General features: G+C 44.2%; 1 protein-coding gene across 7 annotated transcripts in view; it reads right to left on the bottom strand.

The window, feature by feature from the left end:
- The window catches only part of palld (palladin, cytoskeletal associated protein), a 49,697-nt gene that overhangs the window by 17,181 nt on the left and 13,433 nt on the right, over positions 1-19,083 (bottom strand). For 3 of the 7 annotated variants that reach the window (XM_047587462.1, XM_047587467.1, XM_047587468.1), the window contains exons 3-11: positions 12,407-12,582; positions 11,960-12,026; positions 11,179-11,296; positions 11,030-11,092; positions 9,628-9,769; positions 9,484-9,507; positions 8,662-8,781; positions 6,085-6,559; positions 4,356-4,391 (exon numbers count right to left, since the gene is read on the bottom strand). In XM_047587462.1, coding sequence (XP_047443418.1) covers positions 4,356-4,391; positions 6,085-6,559; positions 8,662-8,781; positions 9,484-9,507; positions 9,628-9,769; positions 11,030-11,092; positions 11,179-11,296; positions 11,960-12,026; positions 12,407-12,582 — 1,221 coding nt within the window. Of the gene's footprint in view, positions 1-4,355; positions 4,392-6,084; positions 6,560-8,661; positions 8,782-9,483; positions 9,508-9,627; positions 9,770-11,029; positions 11,093-11,178; positions 11,297-11,959; positions 12,027-12,406; positions 12,583-18,281; positions 18,446-19,083 lie in introns of those variants that run through there. The other 4 variants (XM_047587469.1, XM_047587463.1, XM_047587464.1 and 1 more) reach the window with 4 other exon arrangements.

Below are 19,083 nucleotides of genomic sequence, written 5' to 3'. Positions count from 1 at the left end.
ATCGACCTCATCCGGAAACAATGTCTTTCTCTGAGTGTGTATAAGTAGGGTAATGTGTATTTATCTGTGTGTTTCTCAGTGTTTAGCATACCGGGCTTTGCTTTCCTGGGAAACACAGTCTGCTGTCTGTGAGAGGAGAGCTGAAGCCGGTTAGTTTCCATGCTGTCAACTCCCAAGCATACACCCTGGTCTTTAGCTCCCCTCGTCCCCCCTCATGTGTCTTTTCGTCGCTCCCTCTCCCTCTCCCTCTGCTCACCCCTCAAACTTCCAGCTCCCTCTCTGTGTTATGAAGGTCAGCTCCCACAACTCTCTTCCTTATTTGGAAAGTTTCTCCATTCCATGCCGGTCATTCTAGCCCGACCGACCAATCCAGTGGTTTGTTGGTCTGTTTTGTTAGCCAATCCTGTGTCTCCCATGTCCTTTTAAGGACTGCCCATCTCTGACTCCGGAGGCCAATGTGAAAATTATCTGCTTTCCTGCTCTCTCACGTCTCCAGTGACTTCACTTTTTTATTCAGTTGCGCAAACCCGACAAACTTTCTTTTTCTGCCCGTTTGCTCACTATCGGAACACGGTTTCATTCTAAACATCAGACGTTTGACGATGGTGTCGAGCGAACAAGCAGAGCTCTCAGTGTGTATCCAGTGCCATATGTGGTACTTTAACATGCATGTTTCCCTCTCACCATAAAACCACAAGCAACACCTCGACAAGAAAGTGATTGTTAATACTTCATTAGAGAGTTCATGACTTGCACCTCGTAAACACAAACACACTGCTGAGAGGAAGCTCTGAGTCACACACAAGATATGCGACAACTCCTGGCAGCCAGAGCTCCTTGCTCAGCAGAGCAACGCAGAGAAAATATACGGCTAATTCCGCTTTAAGGCGAAACAACGTCCAAAAACATCTACTAACTACTAAGTACAGACGCCAACCGGTCACCTGCTGCAGACACGCTGTAAAGTAGCGGTTTAGCGTTTGTGTGCGTGTGTGAAAGAGGGAGACTAATGAGCTCTGCTGAGGAGCCGTTTGTTGCCTTTAGTTTGTATGCTGTTCCCCTGACAACAACCTCACTGGGGTTACAGAGGCAGAGGCTTGGAGCTACTGCAGAAATCGTTTAATCACAGCACTCTGACAATTATGTCAGATGACGTGGAAGGTGCACGGTCAACCTTCACGCGGTACAGGCCGCATTAATGTATATTCTGGAAACACTGAAAGTTGTGACACACTTACGCTGTGTTGTGCAGTTGTGCACTCGGTCTTTGTGTATGCTAATAGTTATTCCACTGAATTCTACTGTCCAAACAGATTCTTATTAATATCCTAATATGGATCACAGCAGAAAATAGCAATGTCAAGCTATGTCCCGACATTATTGATCTATAATTTCTTGCCCCCCCCGCCCCTTCTTCCGGCTGTTGGCTGTGTAATTCCCTCCATTGAGTCAAGCAGATATTTATGTAGATGGACCTCTACTTTCCGAGTGTACTTCTGCTCGCACTCAGTTCAAAAACATTTATAATCAAGTACAGGCATATTACAGTAGGCCTGTTTAATTCACACACACAACTTCTGTCTGTCTTTTTTTCTTTTAACTCTCTGGTTTTATGCTAGCCACCCACATACTGTATCACCAAATCATTCAGTCATAATTATAGCATCTCTTCAACAAACCATCACTGTATATATATATATATAACTTCTGCAAAAACACCAAGATCAGAAAAGTCTAAATTAAGGTCCTGCTGAATGGCAGAGCGTGCCTGTTTTCCATCACGCCGAGTTAAAAAATACTGTGGAGCCGCATAAGAAAAAAAAAATGTCCGCAGACACGTTGCTAGTGAGAGTTTAGCTCACGCGTTAAAAGCATTATGTGGGGTGAAGTCCGTGCAAGAGAACAATTTCAGCTGTCAAAGTTGATTCCCGGTCTTATGAAAGAGAGATTAAGATGTGGAATGGTTTGAGGATAATTGTTGCCTCTGCTACTTGTGCTCCATGTTACGCCCACCCAGACATCATACCAACCTATAATATAATGCTTTGCCCTTGTTATCGCAGACAACATGGAGGTGGTCACACCTTCGTCTTTCCAGCTTCGGGTGTCGTCTCCTTTTACGAGTTCTGCTTTTCACGCCGCGTAAAGCGATTGTCTTCTCCACGTTGCCTCTATAGTGCTGGATCATATGCAGACTTTTCTACTTGTTCCCTCTCATAATAGCAAAAACAAAAATGCGTCATCCGCTAAGATATGCTAAACGTTCTTGTGGAATGTCACATTAGGCAAACACAAACCTTTATCGGTCTAGACAAACTGACACTGGACACCAGCCCATCCATCAAACACAGAAACATGTGCACATGAGTGTGAAGACTCGCAGATTTACAAGCTCCAGGTGTTATTAGTCTATCATGATAGGACTTTACAGCCACATGTGTACAGTTAACTCTTGGAGAGACGTGAGCTGAATCAGGAGAGACCATAACTCTGTCCAACATGGTCAAAGTTTTATGTTGAGATACAGCAGATGAGTTATGCCTCGTCTCCATGCGTCTTTGCCATACAGCCGCTCAAGATCTTTATTCAGACTCGTCTATAGGAGCCTTTATTTTCCAGGCTGCTCGGATAGGCTTCCAATGCCAGAATCATTTCTGGTTGCCTTACATAACCCATCCCTGTTTTTGTTTTGTTTTGTTTTGTATGCTTAATCTTCGAAGCCGTTTATGAGAGGGCAACCAAAACATGGCTGTCGCCAGTTAATTTTATCCCGCTCACAGTAGTCTGAAAATAATCCATCCATCAAACTCGCAGACTACAACACAGAACCCAAATATTATTTGTATCTATGCGTCGAAGCGCTTCCAGATGAACATACAGTGAGACAGCGTTTTTCGGGGGAAGGCCGACATCTAGCTCTTCACTGCCTTGTGGTCAAAGACTTCTCCCTTAGAACCTGAACACTGGGTCAGATCCAACCAGACAACCTGAGCCTCTCCCCTGAGAATTTCCTTTGATTCTTACACCGATGTCTGGCATCACTGCCAGGCTTCAGACCCAAAAACCCACCGAGCCCGCTCTGTCTTCCTTCAGCACAGGAAAGCAGCAGGTCTGTTTTCACAGCTCAGGTCTCCTGCAGTCCAGCCTGCCCTGCCAAGTCACACAACGACTTCCTCCATCTCATCGGCTCAGTACTACTGAAGCAAAAATCATCCCCTACAAGGCTTCCAGCATGTTATTCCTATGATTTAGAACAATTTATTCCAACTCTGAACACGAACACGTCTCTACAATCATTACAAACCCTAGTGTTAAGAGTGCAATTGAACTGGGGATATCTGCACAGGAGTTAGCTTAAATGTACAGAACTCTAGACCAGAAATAAAGTCTATGAATGAACCCCGGAAGCAAAGGGAACTGCTCGCTCCAACAACACAACTCCATCCATACATTGACCCCCACTGGCTTTGTTTAAATGCAGTAAAACAAAAGCCATTTCTTGATATTGCCTTGTTTTACAGATACAAGACTTTGAGGTCATAGTTTCCACTCTGTTCACAGCAATTTAACAAAGTGGTTTGTCAGAAAGTCCTGGTGGTTATTAAAAAGAACACCCGTAAAATGAAAAAAAAAAAAAGAAGTAATTAAAGTAATTAAAGTAACAAAGTTGGATTACGTTTCAAAGCGCTCTGTTGGTGTTTCTCGGCAGCGCGTGGCTCACGGGGACGAGACAACACATCGGCCTCGACGGGATGTGCCACACGACAAACAGGATGTGATGAACTGAACGATAAGCTCGGGGGCGCCCCGTACGTCGACAGCGGTCAGCCTCCGTTCACATGGGCTACTTGAGGAAGCAGGGTTCAGTCTGGCAGAAACATGACCTTTGGTTAATGGCAGGGCTGCTGTTTTTACTGTGTAATTACAGAATTTAAAGGGGAGAGGGCAGGAGAGGGGGTGGTTCACGCTTCGTAACTGCCTCACAGTTGGAAGCTGATTGTTTCTAGTGGCGTATTCATACTGTTATTGTGGAAAAACTCAGAGAGAAGCAGCTTTACTCTCAGAAAAACTATTCAGAAAAAAAAAAACAAATCTGAGCATGAAAAGCAACGCAGTGTTCCTGCAATATCAAGTTACTGTGCAAGTACTGTACAATTCTGTAAATGCATCTGTGAATGGCAAAAGGAAATAGCATAACAACATAATGTCCTGCGCAATCATTTCTCAAGCGGACCGATTTAAATTGGGGAAAAAAAAGCTTCTTCTGTTCTGTATCTCAAAGCGCTAAAAGCTGCAGAACATGTGACACAGCTCAGATTAATTCCAGAGCATCGCCCTTACAGCTAAATATTTACCTGTAATTTTCTGTCTCCTCCTCTACACTCTCAGCTCTGGAAGCACAGAATTAACAAGTCATAACATTTTATCAACAGATATGCAACAGCACCCACGGGTAGGTATCAAATCCAGGAAACATGCTGGGGAATCTGACTGCGCAAAAGCAAGAGCTGAGCTTCACTGCCCCGAAACCAAACTGCATGCGGTCGGACGTAAGCAACATCTAGCAACATCCACGGCTGATGATGGATTATACTGACCGGACTGTCTAAATACAGCGATGCTGATGAATCATCTAACAAACCCAAGTGAGAGGCAGAAGAGCGAAAACAAGACTCCATGTCCACTTGAAATGCTGGTAGTACAATACAGTTTGTATTTTTGATGCAGTGGAGCTAAATGCTAAGTTCAGCAATGCTATAATGTTGATGTTTGGGATGTATAAGGTTTAGTTGTGTGTGCACGCATGGGGGAAAAAAAATCAAAGTGAAGTTTTGTATGCATAAACTAAAGTACTAGAAAAAGTGAGGGCAAAAGTTCCTGCATCAGATGCTCTGGTGTCCATGATGTCTGCACCAGGTTGTACAGCACTGGATCCACATATTTCAGCCACATGGTTGTACAACATGAAAATTTGCGCATCTTTAGATATATAAACTATAAAGTGTGTACCATGTTTCTACAACATGGAGTGGCTATGGAGGGGCTCACTGTCGTTACTACAGTTCGTATTGAAGGGTACATGAGTAGATAGCTTACTATTGGCAATACTTTTAAAAAAACAAAAAAACAAAAAACAAACCTTACCGTAAACCACAAATATCCAAAGCCCCCACCTTGGACCTAACCAAAGTCATTTTGATTCATCTTCAGGTAACTATGAATATTGGCATAAATTTAACAAACATTCATCTGGGCCAAAGTGATGGAGAAGAATGGAGAAAACTACTGACAAATGGACCAATTTGCCACCTTTGAAACCATTTATATAATAGGTTAAACGATGAGAAGCTAATAAAACATCTTAAGACTCGCTTACAGTGAACTAGTACACTGCCAATATGTGAGCGTGTATCACTGAGGCATCCTGGACCCTTCGGGATTAATAATCGCAATTTGAGTCTGACTGTGGAGTTTTGTTAAATGCAGTCCTCTGGCTTTCTCATGCAAACCCTCCCCTTTTTCCCCCATATATCATCTCAGTTTGCTTCTATATTTTTTCCAAAAAAGGAAAAAATGAAAGGGAGATAAAAAACCCATGCACACATGACCTGTGTGACCTGAGGACTATTGAAAATAAAGCCATTCAATGCTCAGCCTTTGTCTAATAGCTGTGACGTCCTACCTGATCCCCATAGAGCTGGTCAAAAAAGGTGATCAGGAAAAAAAAACACAATGGCTCTGTCCTGGGCTGGGCATGCAGTCCGAGGTCAGACAGAAACAATAGGAGCCATCCAGCAAAAAGCCACACAGATCTGTTTACAGCCACAGACAGACAGCAGCTGGCAGACTGGCCCTGGCACACACGATGCCACACTGACACCAACATAAAGGAAAGGGGGAATGCTTTTGTTCGTGAATGACCGGGGATTCCCCCTTTAACCATTTCATAAAGCTGAGACACAACACTATCGCTTCCACCCCAGCTCAGACCGACCTCCCCGCCCGTCTCCATCCCACGAGCCCTCCCTGGTGACTAGCCTGCCCCCGGGGCACAGACGCACAGGGACGTGGATAGGTACTCACAGCTTTGGTTTCGGCTTGGTGGGCAGAGGAGGACCGTCCTTCCCGGGGGATGGGGACAACTTGCCTGGGGCTGGAAGTGAGTCTTGTACCGTGTGGGCTGAACATGGGGCTGTGACTGGGACATCTTTTGTCAGGTCAGGCTGTGGTAGAGGAGGAGGTGGGGGTGGAAGCGCAGTCTCTTTAGGCAGGCTGGGGGGTGATGGTGGATTTGGGAGTTGCCCATTCTGCATGGACTCTTTCTCTTTGTCGCTGTCCTCCACCTCCGGGCTCATGTGTACTGGAGGCAGAGCTGACACGCAGGGCCAGATCTCCAGCTCCTTGATATGGAGAGCCTCCGCGCTGGGCTGAGGCTGCATCTTGGGTGGCAGCTCCAGGAGGCTGATCTCGGTGGGAGGGGGAGGGGGAGGGAAAGCCACTGCATCCTCAAACCCTGAGCTATCACCAGACATGCCATTACTGGATGAGTCCTCGGCTGCTGAGGCAAACAAACAAGAGGAAAGTGGAAAATTCTGGATGTTAGTGTTTAGTTTTTCTTCTGGCCACCACATACCTCAGTGCATCAAGATTACACACACACAGACACACGCACGCACGCACGCACACAAAAACTGCATCACGGCTGATCTCAAGCAGCAGCTGGGTCCAGTCAGGCTCATGCTCAGTTCCTGTTTATTCAGCTTTTCCGTTAAATTGTGTATGAGTCCTGTGCTACACACACACACAGTCCCGTCTGTGACAAAACAAATATTTGTGACCTGCAGCAATCACACCTCTCACCTTTGTCAAATACAGACACAATAATGCGCAGGACGAAAAATGGTGGTCTTGTTAAGACAAAACCATAACAACTTTGAAAAATGAGTCCAAGCCACAGGACCTCCAGGGAACGCTTATGTTTTGGCTTTTTTGTTACAGTGATACAGTATCTACCTGTCAAAGGGATCTGACCTTATACTCGAATAAGAGTAGATCAGGGCTCTTCAACATTTTTCAGGCCAAGGACCCCAAACTGATGGAGGGATCAAGTAGGAACCCCCTACCCACTATATGTGTTCTATAGCCCAGTGCTATTTATAAAAATACACAGTAAACTGAGAAGAGTTGAATTCTTGGTGTTAAACTAGACATAGACTAGTAGAGTTAATCCATTATAATTAACTCTCAGTCAATAAATAGTTGTTGTCAAAACCGAGTGTGAAAAGGAAGTGTCACTAAATCAAACCTGTAGGTGTAAATGTTTAAATATTAACTCCGATCTGCTTACTCTAAACTCTGATACTGTATTTAACACCTCAAGTGTTTACGCCCCCCGTCCCCATTACTCTTCGGGCACCCGAAGTCATTTTCCAGCGGTGAGCCATGGAAACAAAACTCGTTGCGCTGTTACTAACCACCCGAACACCTGATTAATGAGCTATAGGTTAGCATGGTTAGCATGCTTGCCTGGTCTCACTGTAACATAGAAAGTGAGTAATGGCAGTAAACGGTACGTTTGACTTGACGTTTTGTCTGAGTGAGACGAGTCATGCACTTTGTAACCATAGATATAAAACGTGATAAGATGATGCTAATGGTTCGGAATTGCTAGCTAGCGTGCTAAAGTGGTGCTAACGCTACATACATTGTGCCTTGCATGTTCTTATATTTGTGGTGCAAGTTTGAAAATAAATGTTTTTGAACTGCCAAACATGACTACCTTCTTATTTCAGCAAAATTTATTTTCCAAGTATTTTTTTGTAGGATTATATAAGAATTATATTGACACCTTTTAAGTGTTATGGGGGTAACTCTTAAAGAAATAGTCCTCTGAGAGATTTGATTGCTAACACTACATAAAAGTGTTAAATTTAAATAACACTGGTTGGTGTTAGGTAACACTCTGAGTTGTGGACCCATATAGACACTTTAAAAGTGTTAAAATCAACTCTTACAGTGTTAATTTGGGTATGCTGATTTTACTGTGTATATTATTTTCATTTTGCATTCATAATTAAGCTATTCAAATAATACACAGGTTCAAAATTCCAAAAAATGTGCAACAGTGGGGTCTTCTGCCTCCATTTATTCCTTTACTAAAACATGTTGCATTCATGTTAATGTGTATTTAAAGAAATTTAAATTTGTGGGGGGAAATTTAAAAAAATATATAAAAAATGTCTAATCAACCAAAGATTTCGCAGACCCCCTGTTAAAGACCTTTGTTGTAGCTGATATACTTGTAACCAGCAACACTTCAAATTATGCAGAACAAATTATTTCATCAGCCATTAAAGGACTAAAAATGTGAAGCTAGGCTATCTATCACTGGTGGATTTTCTTCAAAAATGATTCACACCAACACCTTTATGAAATACTAATACAAGGCCTAGAACCTGACTCTGAAGTCAAAGTTTTCTTTTTGCCACGACGCACACATATGAAATTACTTATGAGACGCTGACTGCTAAAACTAAAATCACATCTTAAGGCTTCATAAGCCTTGGACGTATAGTTTCCTGTCAACTCCCACATGCTGATTTGAATCGACTGACTCTTTCAAGCTGTGACAGACTGTGACTGACAAACTCCTGGACCTACCTGGATTGACAGTCAGCTGTGCTGTGCTGTTAACAGAGCCATAGAGGTTGGAAGCGATGCAGCTGAACAGACCTCCATCCTCTGGAAAGGCCTCTGCTATCACCAGGGTGCAGATCTCCTCTAATAAAACAAAAAAACAAACAACCACCACCGTCAGTACATCTTGAAACACTTGACAGAATCTGTCACCAGACAAACAAGAGTTAAAAAAAAGTTAACAGATTAGAGATTAGAGAGAACTCAAACGTAACGCAGCGCAGTGATGTGCTGATACTTGACTTGTTTGTAATGAGATTTATTAGAGAAACTAGACTGACAGGAGGACGAGTTCAGTTTGGATAAACCTGATCATAGATTTGTTGTGTAGACTGATGAGTCACTGTTCAGACCCACTGAGAGCAGCGAGCACGGACGCCACTATTCATGAGGAACAGACAGACACGATCCCAACCACCGAAATGCAGATGTTCAAAGACGTCTCACTCGTCTGACTCAGAGCCTGAGGGAACACCTGAAATGACCCCTGAGTAACACAGGTGGGAAATAAATTGTTGTGTGTCATTGTTTATCTGTGATTTTGTGTGCGTGTCTCAGACTTTCTCAGGGACTCCCTCTGTCTGTCGCACACGCGATAATGAGAGTTCTGTGAAACACGCTTATTAACTTGTGATCTGAAGTAGTCACGACTAAAGCCGCAGCTTAATATCAGTCTCCAGACAAAGCTTATAATCCATCACTAATTTCACCCACTGACAGCGGACGGGAACATGAAAGGACTTTAGCAAGACTGTGACAGACCCTGGGGGAAGTGAGACGACATACCTGGCTCAGCTGCAGATCGGGGTTCTGATTCCCAGGCAGAGAAGAGGGGAAAAAACAAATTATTGTTAGCACATATGCACAAAAAAAATAAAATAAATAAAACATAAAAACCACTCAGCTACAATGAGCTTGTCAGTGTCTCACTTTTCTGGAGAATGCGAAAATCAGGGGAATCCATGATCTCACTTCCCTGGCGGTACCATCGGACCTGCAGAGGGGGACTTCCACGGACCCTGCACTCCAGGACCACCACCTGGCCCTCAGATGCCTGGGCGTCCTGCAAGACCTGCACATGGGAAGGATTAATAAGCAAGAGAGATAACGGGGGATAGGAGCGGCTGGCGGGTGGTATGACAAGGTCGTGGGAAGAGACAGAAACCGGTAATGAAAAGGATCAATCCGGTTCAGGGACAGTTTTTTTTTTTTTATCAGATCACCACCAACTTTTTAACAGTATAGCTTCTAATTTACAAATGTTGTCTACTGTTCAACTTTCAACTCTAAATGAATAAAGATTGAGCTTTTGTGTGAGTTACATTATTCCTCACTGTGAGGAAATGACTCACCCCCTACAAACTGCAGAAACTCCTCTTTACAGATATGAACTCAACTGTCCAAACAATCTCACCACTGCTTATTGTGTTGTAGAACTAAAAAAAGAAAAAAAAAAAAACAGGAAGGAGAAACCGGAGTGACAGAGACTGGTAAATCCCTCAACAGGCCCACGGTGTCGGTGGGTGTTTTTTTTGGCGAGGCCATATTTTGTGGAAGACCCAGGAACATACATCACGGCTCTGACAGCGTATGTGTGTGGGTGTGTGTTACGGGTGACATCACAGCGCTGACTTCACTGGAGGCGAGCATCCTCTTGTTGAGATGATTAAAGCCTGAGACAGTTTTTAAAGGGGGCTGGGTGTGTGTGTGTGTGCGGGGGGGGGGGGGGGTGAAGAAAAACAAATGTCTTTCTGTAATGAAGTGGAAAATGATTTAGGGCCTGACTGAATGAATGAGAGTGAAAGGGACCTGACCCTCGTGGGTTTGGCAGGGCCGTTTGAAGCTCTGCCCTAGCCTGTCTCCGTCCCGCCGTCACAAGACCCGCAGCCCGAGGTGGAGGGAGTCGGGGGGCTGCCGGGGGAGTGTTGAAGAGTCTGAGCTGGGAAAAAAAAAAGGGTGCTCTGGAGCCGGAGGAGCTGCCATCAAAGTCTATGTTTTATCTGACCCCCACTGCTGAAAGCCGCAGCACTGCGTACTGTTATTAGGGGAAGTCAAAGAGTCTGAGAACATGTGTATCCGGTTCTATGTAAGTATGCGTGCATGAACTGCACGCATGATGTACCGTATTTAAGTATGCATGTATCTGTGGCTGCTTTTCATGGTCTGGGCTATTGTTGCTCTCCTTTTAAGGGAACTCGCTAAGCTATAACATATAAAACATTTCAGACAATGTCTGCCTTTGGAAATGTTTTACAGGCCAACCAGACTAAGAAAACATCTCGGGTCTCTGAATTGAACTGAACTGGTCTGTCACACACGCAGGCTGACTTACCTTTGTAAATAAAGGAGGGCCTGACGCCTCGCCACCGTACAGTGAAGACACCGGGCTCTGCATCTGGAAGACAGCGCACCATTAGTATCTGACCATGTGAAGTCTGTTCGGTGATTATTATTTTTTCCACAGTCTAATTGGTGGTTTACCCGCGGTGGGGGCTGAGACAAGGACTGGACCAGAGTGGAGCGATGAGGAAGGACCTCCGGGGTTTTGGGCGACGATGAGCGTATTGTTAGGGACACTGAAGTCATTTTCTTCTGAGCTCTAAAACAAGCACAGCGTCAATCGGCACATGGGGGAAAAAAACATGTTGTGAAAAAAGGGAGGAATGTCTCCGCTCTGTGTGCTTTTAGGTAAAATATGATACATGAAAGAAAACCGTCTCCCCGGCAATTAAGATGATATCAAGGATCTTGGCTTCGGTGTGTAAACAGAAAGGAAAACAGAAACAGAAATCAGGAAGTGGTCCAGATGGAGGCAGATTCATGCAACGGATAAAAGTCAAAAAAACATTTAGAGGAATGGAAAGCCCTCGGAGTCGGCCCTCTTCAGATAACTTAACAACAGAGCAGTTCAAAGAAGTAAGTTAACGCTGCTTTTCATACGACGCAAAATGATTCAGCAAAAATGAAAGAACAAGTGGCAGGAGGTAAAATGTTTAACATTTGGAAATAAGTGCATAGAGACAACCTTGACAGGGATTTTTTTTCTTTTTTTACCACATTCACCTTTTGCACCTCTTATTATTTAAATTGTGGCCCATGTATTGGGTCGGGGTTATGGCCCTTTAAGGGCCTTTTAGGGGCCCAGTTAAATAGGAGCGAGCAGCAGACTTGATTAAGTGCCGCAGGGCTCAGTTAATCTGTCGAGGGGTTCAGCGTTCACTGGGTCGTGGGGTCACAAGTGGTCATGCAGAAACACACGTACTGAGGCATGGCTCCTGATCTGGACTTTGACTGTCCTCCTTCTCCTTCTGAGTCTGATGACGAAACCCCTGCAATGGGACGTCGTTAGAAGAGTGATTTTAATAAATCTGTGCAGGTATAATATTGCTCTTCCATCTTCTAGTACATCAGTGTTACACATTTACACTGAGAGATCAGTTGCACTATAAAAACAGCAACCTGTCTTTGTGCCATAAAGAAAACATACATCAACATATCATACAGCTCTAGTATTTATATTGTAACAATCTGTACATTTTAATAACGATATGTCAAAATAAAGATAAAGATTAAAAATTAATGATATTTAATCGTGATTAATCGTATTTCTAAGAGTGGAAGTCACAATAGAGCCAGTAGATGCAGCCCATGTTACGTATTGTTAACGTATTGTAATTTTAATGTGAACGTGGCACATTTTATTTCCGACCTTCGATGTAAACCTCAGCAGAGGTGTTGTCCGCTCCCAGACTGTTGGAGGCCACGCAGGTGTAACGTCCCGTGTCGTCTTCGAAGGCTTCGGTAATCACCAGCGTGTGCAGGTCACCATCCCTCCAGATTTGTATGTCAGGAGAGTTGTGCAGCTCACGGCCTTCACAGAACCACCTGACAGAGAAGGTAAAAAACAACTTTCATTAGCTTGTGAACTGTTCCAGTAAAGACTTTACGTATTCCAGTAAAGTGCTTTACATCTTCTTTCAGTACAGGCCTGACGAGCAAAAGCCATCATTCTTCCACTACATGAACATAAATACACCTCTTCCAAATATGATGGTGGCCTGCCAATCAACATTAATGACTAGTCATTCACACGCGTCCTGTGGGCATGTCTGATTTTCCATATCTGCCAAACGTCAGCAGCCTTGGGGCGCTGACAAGACGCCGTGTTACGGGAAGCAGAAACACCCTTTCCCTCTTTCCAATCAGAGGCCTGTGTGTCTAGGCAGGCGTCTCGGCCTTGTACCACCTCCCTGGGGCTTCCTAACACAGGCTTTGTTCCCTAATCTTTAACACAGGAGGGATGAGAAAGTCTACAACACAGCCAGGCTTTTTGGCAAGTTTTTTTTTCCCGTCTCATCTCTCTTCACAGGGTTATGATTAAAGCAGACCACCACCCCCACCCCAGCACCATGTCACCACATCAAATACAAGATCAAACAAAAGGGGTCAAATCACCCGCTCCTTCAAACCCACACATACACACAAGTGATCTGTGGGGGGGTGCAGCTTTTTATCAGCGTTAATATCCTCTTTTTAAAGTACATTTTTCAACACCCCATTAAAACAGAAGGCTTGAAGGTTCGCGTTCAACTCTTGACCTCCTCATCGAGAAGGGGAGGGGCAGAAATTCACGAAATGCCGGAAGAGCAGCTGTTCCGTCCGTCCAGAGTCGTGACCCGAGGATATTCCGGCCATCCTGCAGATCGGCATAAAAATTCCTGACATCCCGCTGCACGGCGCATTACATGATTTTATACCCTCTGGTAGGCTGGCTGACTCTTGTTCAAAAGAGCAATCAATCAGCCAGCATATCCAGACAACACTTCACACCGGAGGATTTACACCTGACGGCGTGCGAGACAGAGAAAGTGAAGGAAGGGGAGGTGAACGAGCGTGAGTCAGGCCTGGTCAGACAGACAAAAAAAACACGATGTGGTCTGTCATTACTGAGACACATCACTCCGAGCGACTCATCGGCATCAGTGATAGGTGGAGCAGTGGAGAGCTTTGTCACTCTGTTTCTGCTGTAACACTCCTGCTCTGTCTCATCACTTGGCAAAGTTAAACAAAAAGACGCTCGGCCGGCTCTGTCGTTAAAACCAGATGGCACCGTGTTAAAGGATAGCGAAATGATCGTGGCGTGAGGTCGGCGAAGAGCCGGCCGTGGCACAAACAGGAAGATATTATCCGCTGGTGTGTCAGCCCTCGAAAAAAAACAGACAGCCCAGCAGCTATTTACGCATCAATCCAGACAGAGAAAGGCAACAACACAACATCCTGTGTAACATTACCGTCTTAAATGATCACAAGCCAAATATCCTTTGGTTTGAAATTAACATCGGTCAGCAGCTGACAGTAAAAAAAAAGTTTTTTTTTTGTTTTTGTTTTTTTAGCAAACCAATATGTCTGTGTGGTTTTGAAATCCACTTTTCCGAATTATAGGCAGGAGGAGAAGAGGGGAAAACAACTCATTTGGGTGGCTGCCACGTCTTGTGGGGATTTGCTGGGGCAATTCAGGTTTCTTTTGTTGTTTAAACCCCGCAACTTTCTTTAATGTCACCGCATTAATCAAAAATGTTTCACAATGGACTTTGTTGCCATGTGCTCGGGGTCTGATGTAGCCTGCACGATACAAACCAGCCCCCCGCAATATAGGGAGAGCACTTGATCGCCGTTAAATTAAACCCATGCAGGAAAGAGCTCAGTGTAACACATGACATCATTAAACTAATGACTATGGGTTTTTGTGATGGGGGTACTGTAAGTGAGCGCTTGGTGCATGTGTGTAACTAACAGCGAGGAAAGGCCAGCACGCGGCAGGGGGGTATGTTTTTCCTGGGGTGGCCCGGAATCTATTCAGATCAGAGGAAAGACGAACATGAGCCGCTTCCATGTGGCAGCATGTGTGAATTAAAAAAACAGTAATTCAAGCATTTATCAGCGGCCTTATCGCTCATTAAATGTCTCCAGTAGTTTTCCACTCTGGTTCGGTACAGATGTGTCCCGTGTTCTCCTTTTAAAACGCGGACCATCTGCTCCGTAAAGAAAGGGAATGGAAATTTGTTCGGGCACATGACTGATGAAACACAGAGCAGGGCTGAGGACTCGTCACTCCGTGTTCCTCTGAGCATAAACTGGAAAGCACAAACTATCCCCAACAAGCACGACAATTAAGGAAAGAAAAAACAAAAAAAATACCCTTATTAATCAAACTTAATGATCTACCATTTTTGCATAATTATTGAGTAAGCGCGTTCAGAGACAGATGGTAATGTTTATTTAATCCCCTCTCCATTTCAGCGGAATGTGCTGAACATGGTGATAGGCCCAAGCGGCGGGGGTTGTTTTGTGCAGCGGGGGTATGAGGACTTTGTTGAGTCACATACAGTGCGGCAGGCACAGAAGGAATTCAACCATCAATGGCCTCATTTGGAGGGGAAGCAGGGTGTGCTGGAATACCGCTCACTCAGTGCTCTGAGAAAACGGAGTGAAAGCAGAAATTTCTTGGCAGAGCGCAGATTTACCACCCATTTCCTCTTAACACAATACGATTATAAAACAAAACTATTCAGAACATGCACAGGGAACAGCGTAAAGTGAATGGGGTTCATGAGTAACGCCTCACCTCTTCATTCATCCCCCCCACCTCCAATAAAGGCACCCAGCCAAGATGGTGATTAAACATCCCACCATCCCCATCAAACAGCCTGTCGTCGAGTTTCTGAACAATAACAGCGTGTGGGAAAGCAATTATACACATCTCAGTTGGGACAATTGGGGCCAGATGATACCTCAGATATCACTGGGCGCTCTAACGCGCTAACCTAGTCCCACACCGAGGAGGAGAGCATTCCACGGGACGGGCCAAACCAGAGCCCGTTGCCGTGGCCTCGGCAGTGCGTGCCGAGGGCCGTGCTTCTCCTCGTCTGACCCTGTTGTTATTTGCTGCTGTTGATGGAAAATTTTATGAAGCAAAGCTCAGTTTCACCACAAACCCAAATGAGCGGAGGCCAGAGCACAGAGGGAAGAGCAGAAGAAAGGAGGAGGGCGCCGCAGCCACCGGCCTTGACGAGACGTGGGAGTTACCGGCTCGCAAAGAGCGCACACCCACGGGTCATTTGACAAATCAATACGGGACAGAAGACGCGGGTCGGATACGTCCCGAGACGTGTTTGTCTTTCTTTTTATCCTCCCAGGTTGGCTCTCGGCGTTGAGTTTCGAGCCTATGGACCACAGGAGCAAACCGAAGTTGAACTGGACAACGAGAGCGGCCCCAAGGCTGTCTTTATCCCTAATTACAAACTACAATAGAGGTCAACTGAAACTATCCAAACTCTATAGCGAGCAATGTTGGTTTTATTACCCAGGACAGAGAAATTTATGCAAACACAAGTAAAAAGGAACGCTGGGTTTCCACATTCCCACGAATGCTGATTTAAACCAACCAATGAATCCAGGCCTAAAAGGCTAAATGAGAGGTCAATAAGCGCTTTCTCAAGCAAAATCCTCATTTCCATCCTAGCCTCCCTTCATAGATTCATTTCCATTAGCCAGTATAATGCATAAGTTAGCCTTCCACTAAATGTGTGACTAAAGGTAGCCATCAGAACATTATAGCCCTCATTCACAGGATGTATTTTATCAAAACAAATCAAAGCGGCACTCAAAGCTGCACTGGATCAGCAGTTTTAGACGAGCTGCAGTGGCGGCACTGTTGATCTGAACAGTATCTTGGCTACTTGGGCGCAGAGAGAAACATCTTAACAGCTCAGTGATAGACTGCCATAAACTCCCATTAAGAAAGTCAAGGTCCGCTGAGGACATGTCCTATCGGCTTTTGCGACGCAGTAATTTGTTTTTAACTACAGCACCTATCTAGAAGTTGAAAGCTGTTTATGATGAGTATTGTAACTCTGGTTACAAGGCAATAAAAAATGTTAATAAAAAAAGTTGAGTATGTTCACATTACCAGTGAACACACTCAACTTTTGCTCCGTTTTTCCATCTTTCAGCTCATTGTTTTGGTTTCAGTGCTGCTGCCGTCGTCGGGATGTTTTTTTCTGATGCACCAGGCAACACTTTAAAGCTATTCTTTGACTAAATTAAATTCCCAAACATTTAAATTTAGCAGCCCTGGAAGCTGAAGACACCACTGTGGTTATTATTCTCATGAGTCAGTGAAGACCAGAACAAAGACTCACATTCATTCATGTCGCCACAACAGCACTAATGCTAATGTTGTCGTCGTACACGGGATGAAGGTGTAAAACACTGTTTGCTAATATGTTAATCATAAGCTTCACATGTTAAATATTAATTTAGTTGGAGTTCTGATGTTGTCATAAAACTGAGAAGGTTGTAGACTTAACTGTTTTTGAAGGTTAATTCGTTCGTAATGACTTTCAAAAAAAAGCTGTTGAACTGTCGTGGCTTAAATGATTTCAAATAGCACTCAGATTTGTTCTGAACTACCGTATTAATTGGCATTTCTTTAAATGTCTTAGCTGCTATGTGTTTCTGATTAATATGATTAACGCAACATTAAACTCTACATTGAACGTGCAAACCATCTTGTAGACACTGCAGACATTTGTTTGAGTGTTGTCATCTGGCTAAAAAAATTATTCATTAACATTTCTGAGCTAAGGTCCGCTGAAATGTCCCGCGCTGAATTGTCCGGGTTAATGATGATACATGCAGGAATCCGGCTCAGTGCGGAAGCAGAAGCTTTCTGATGACGGAGCCCTGTTAATTGTGGCACAAGATCACGGGTCAGAGTTCACTGGAATGTTCTGGACAGCAAACAGCTGCAGACGGCAGCCTGACCGGAAGCCGACCAGGTCCTTTTATTCCCTCCCAAGGAATTTTAAGTGATCGACTGGCATTTTCCAATGAGGCTTTACAAGAAAGCAGACGTATATGTCAATGTGCCAAGCAGACAAATAGTCCAGAATGAATCATCATGGGCACCAATACAAACGCCTAATATGGTGAGCAAGAATCCTGCATGAGGCTATAATGAAAACTATACCTATAAAACCCAAACGTATGCGTTTCTGTGGGTTTGTGACAGAAAGAATAAAATAGTGACAGACATGACATGTGCAGCAGCTGAGAGTTACACACACACACACACACACTTCAGAGGGATGTCCCTCTCTGCACACACACACATTAATTTATTACATTTATATGACAGGTCTCACAAAAATCAAACAAGTTTTTTTCCCTTTTCTCTGTTAATTTGTTCAAATAAATAAAGTTATCCAGAGTCTCCTAAAAGACTAAAATCTTATATTTGTGTGTGTATATGTTAACAATTTATTTTTATCTTCTTTTATATTTTTTATACAAAAATGCCACCAAATTCCTTGTAATAATAATGTTGTAGCAATGAAGTGTTTTCTGCTTCTGATTCAGTCAGGTTCAATGAGATGACAGCAACATGACTTCCATTCAGGAGTGACTCAATTACCCAATTACCCTTATATTATAATGATGCGCAGCTAGAGTGAAGATCAGCTGAGAGAGACAATTAACAAGAGCATCACTGACTGAGATGAGTTGATCAATCTGGGACTTACCTGAGCTGTTGTGCTGTTCCCAGTCAAATAAACCAGAGTCACCAACAATTCCCTGGAGTTTAGGCTGCACACAGAGCTTCTCCTCCTGACAGCATGACACGCACTGAGCAACTGACAGTCTCACACCGGGACAACCACTCTGAGTCACACAGTCAAACAGACATACACACAATGCTCGGTCTGAACAGAGGGAGGGGAGCAGCCCCGGAGCTGCCAAATTCCACACGAGACAGAAGAGCATATAAAAAAAAAAAAAAAAAAAAAAAAAAAATACATTTAAGACTCATTTAGGGGACAAAAACCACCAGCCACGCTGAATTCATTTACACAGTTCCAGTTTGAAATGTTTCTATGGTTTTCTGTTCCCAACAACACATATAAATCCCATGCGTATTTACTCGTCTCGAAGCTGGAAGCAGGTAAATCTCCCCTTATGCGATACAATCTGTGGGCTGCAAGCATTTAAACAAGTCTGTTTATTTCTGAGATCAACCCTGTTGACCATCTAAAGCGCCACAGCAGAACCTGGGCCGAGGCCAAACGGCCCCTGTCGCCATGGCGACCTCCTAAGGCTCTGATCTGCGACGGCGGGAAGAGGAATATCATGAAAATAAAAGATGACGAGGCTACAGTACGGACTACAGTGTGACCCAAAAAGAGACGGAGGCACTAAATATACCGGCCCTCGCTTAATAAATCCCACATGCCAGAACTAAGCAGGCCACTTAAAAAGCCCAGTTGGGCCTGAACAAAAATAGCTCGGGATAAGTCGGGATCTAAATAGACCACTTTGGGTTGGCGG

Source organism: Mugil cephalus, chromosome 6 (assembly GCF_022458985.1).
Source record: "Mugil cephalus isolate CIBA_MC_2020 chromosome 6, CIBA_Mcephalus_1.1, whole genome shotgun sequence".
Taxonomy (NCBI): Eukaryota; Metazoa; Chordata; class Actinopteri; order Mugiliformes; family Mugilidae; genus Mugil; species Mugil cephalus.
This window is presented reverse-complemented; position numbering and strand designations above follow the sequence as displayed.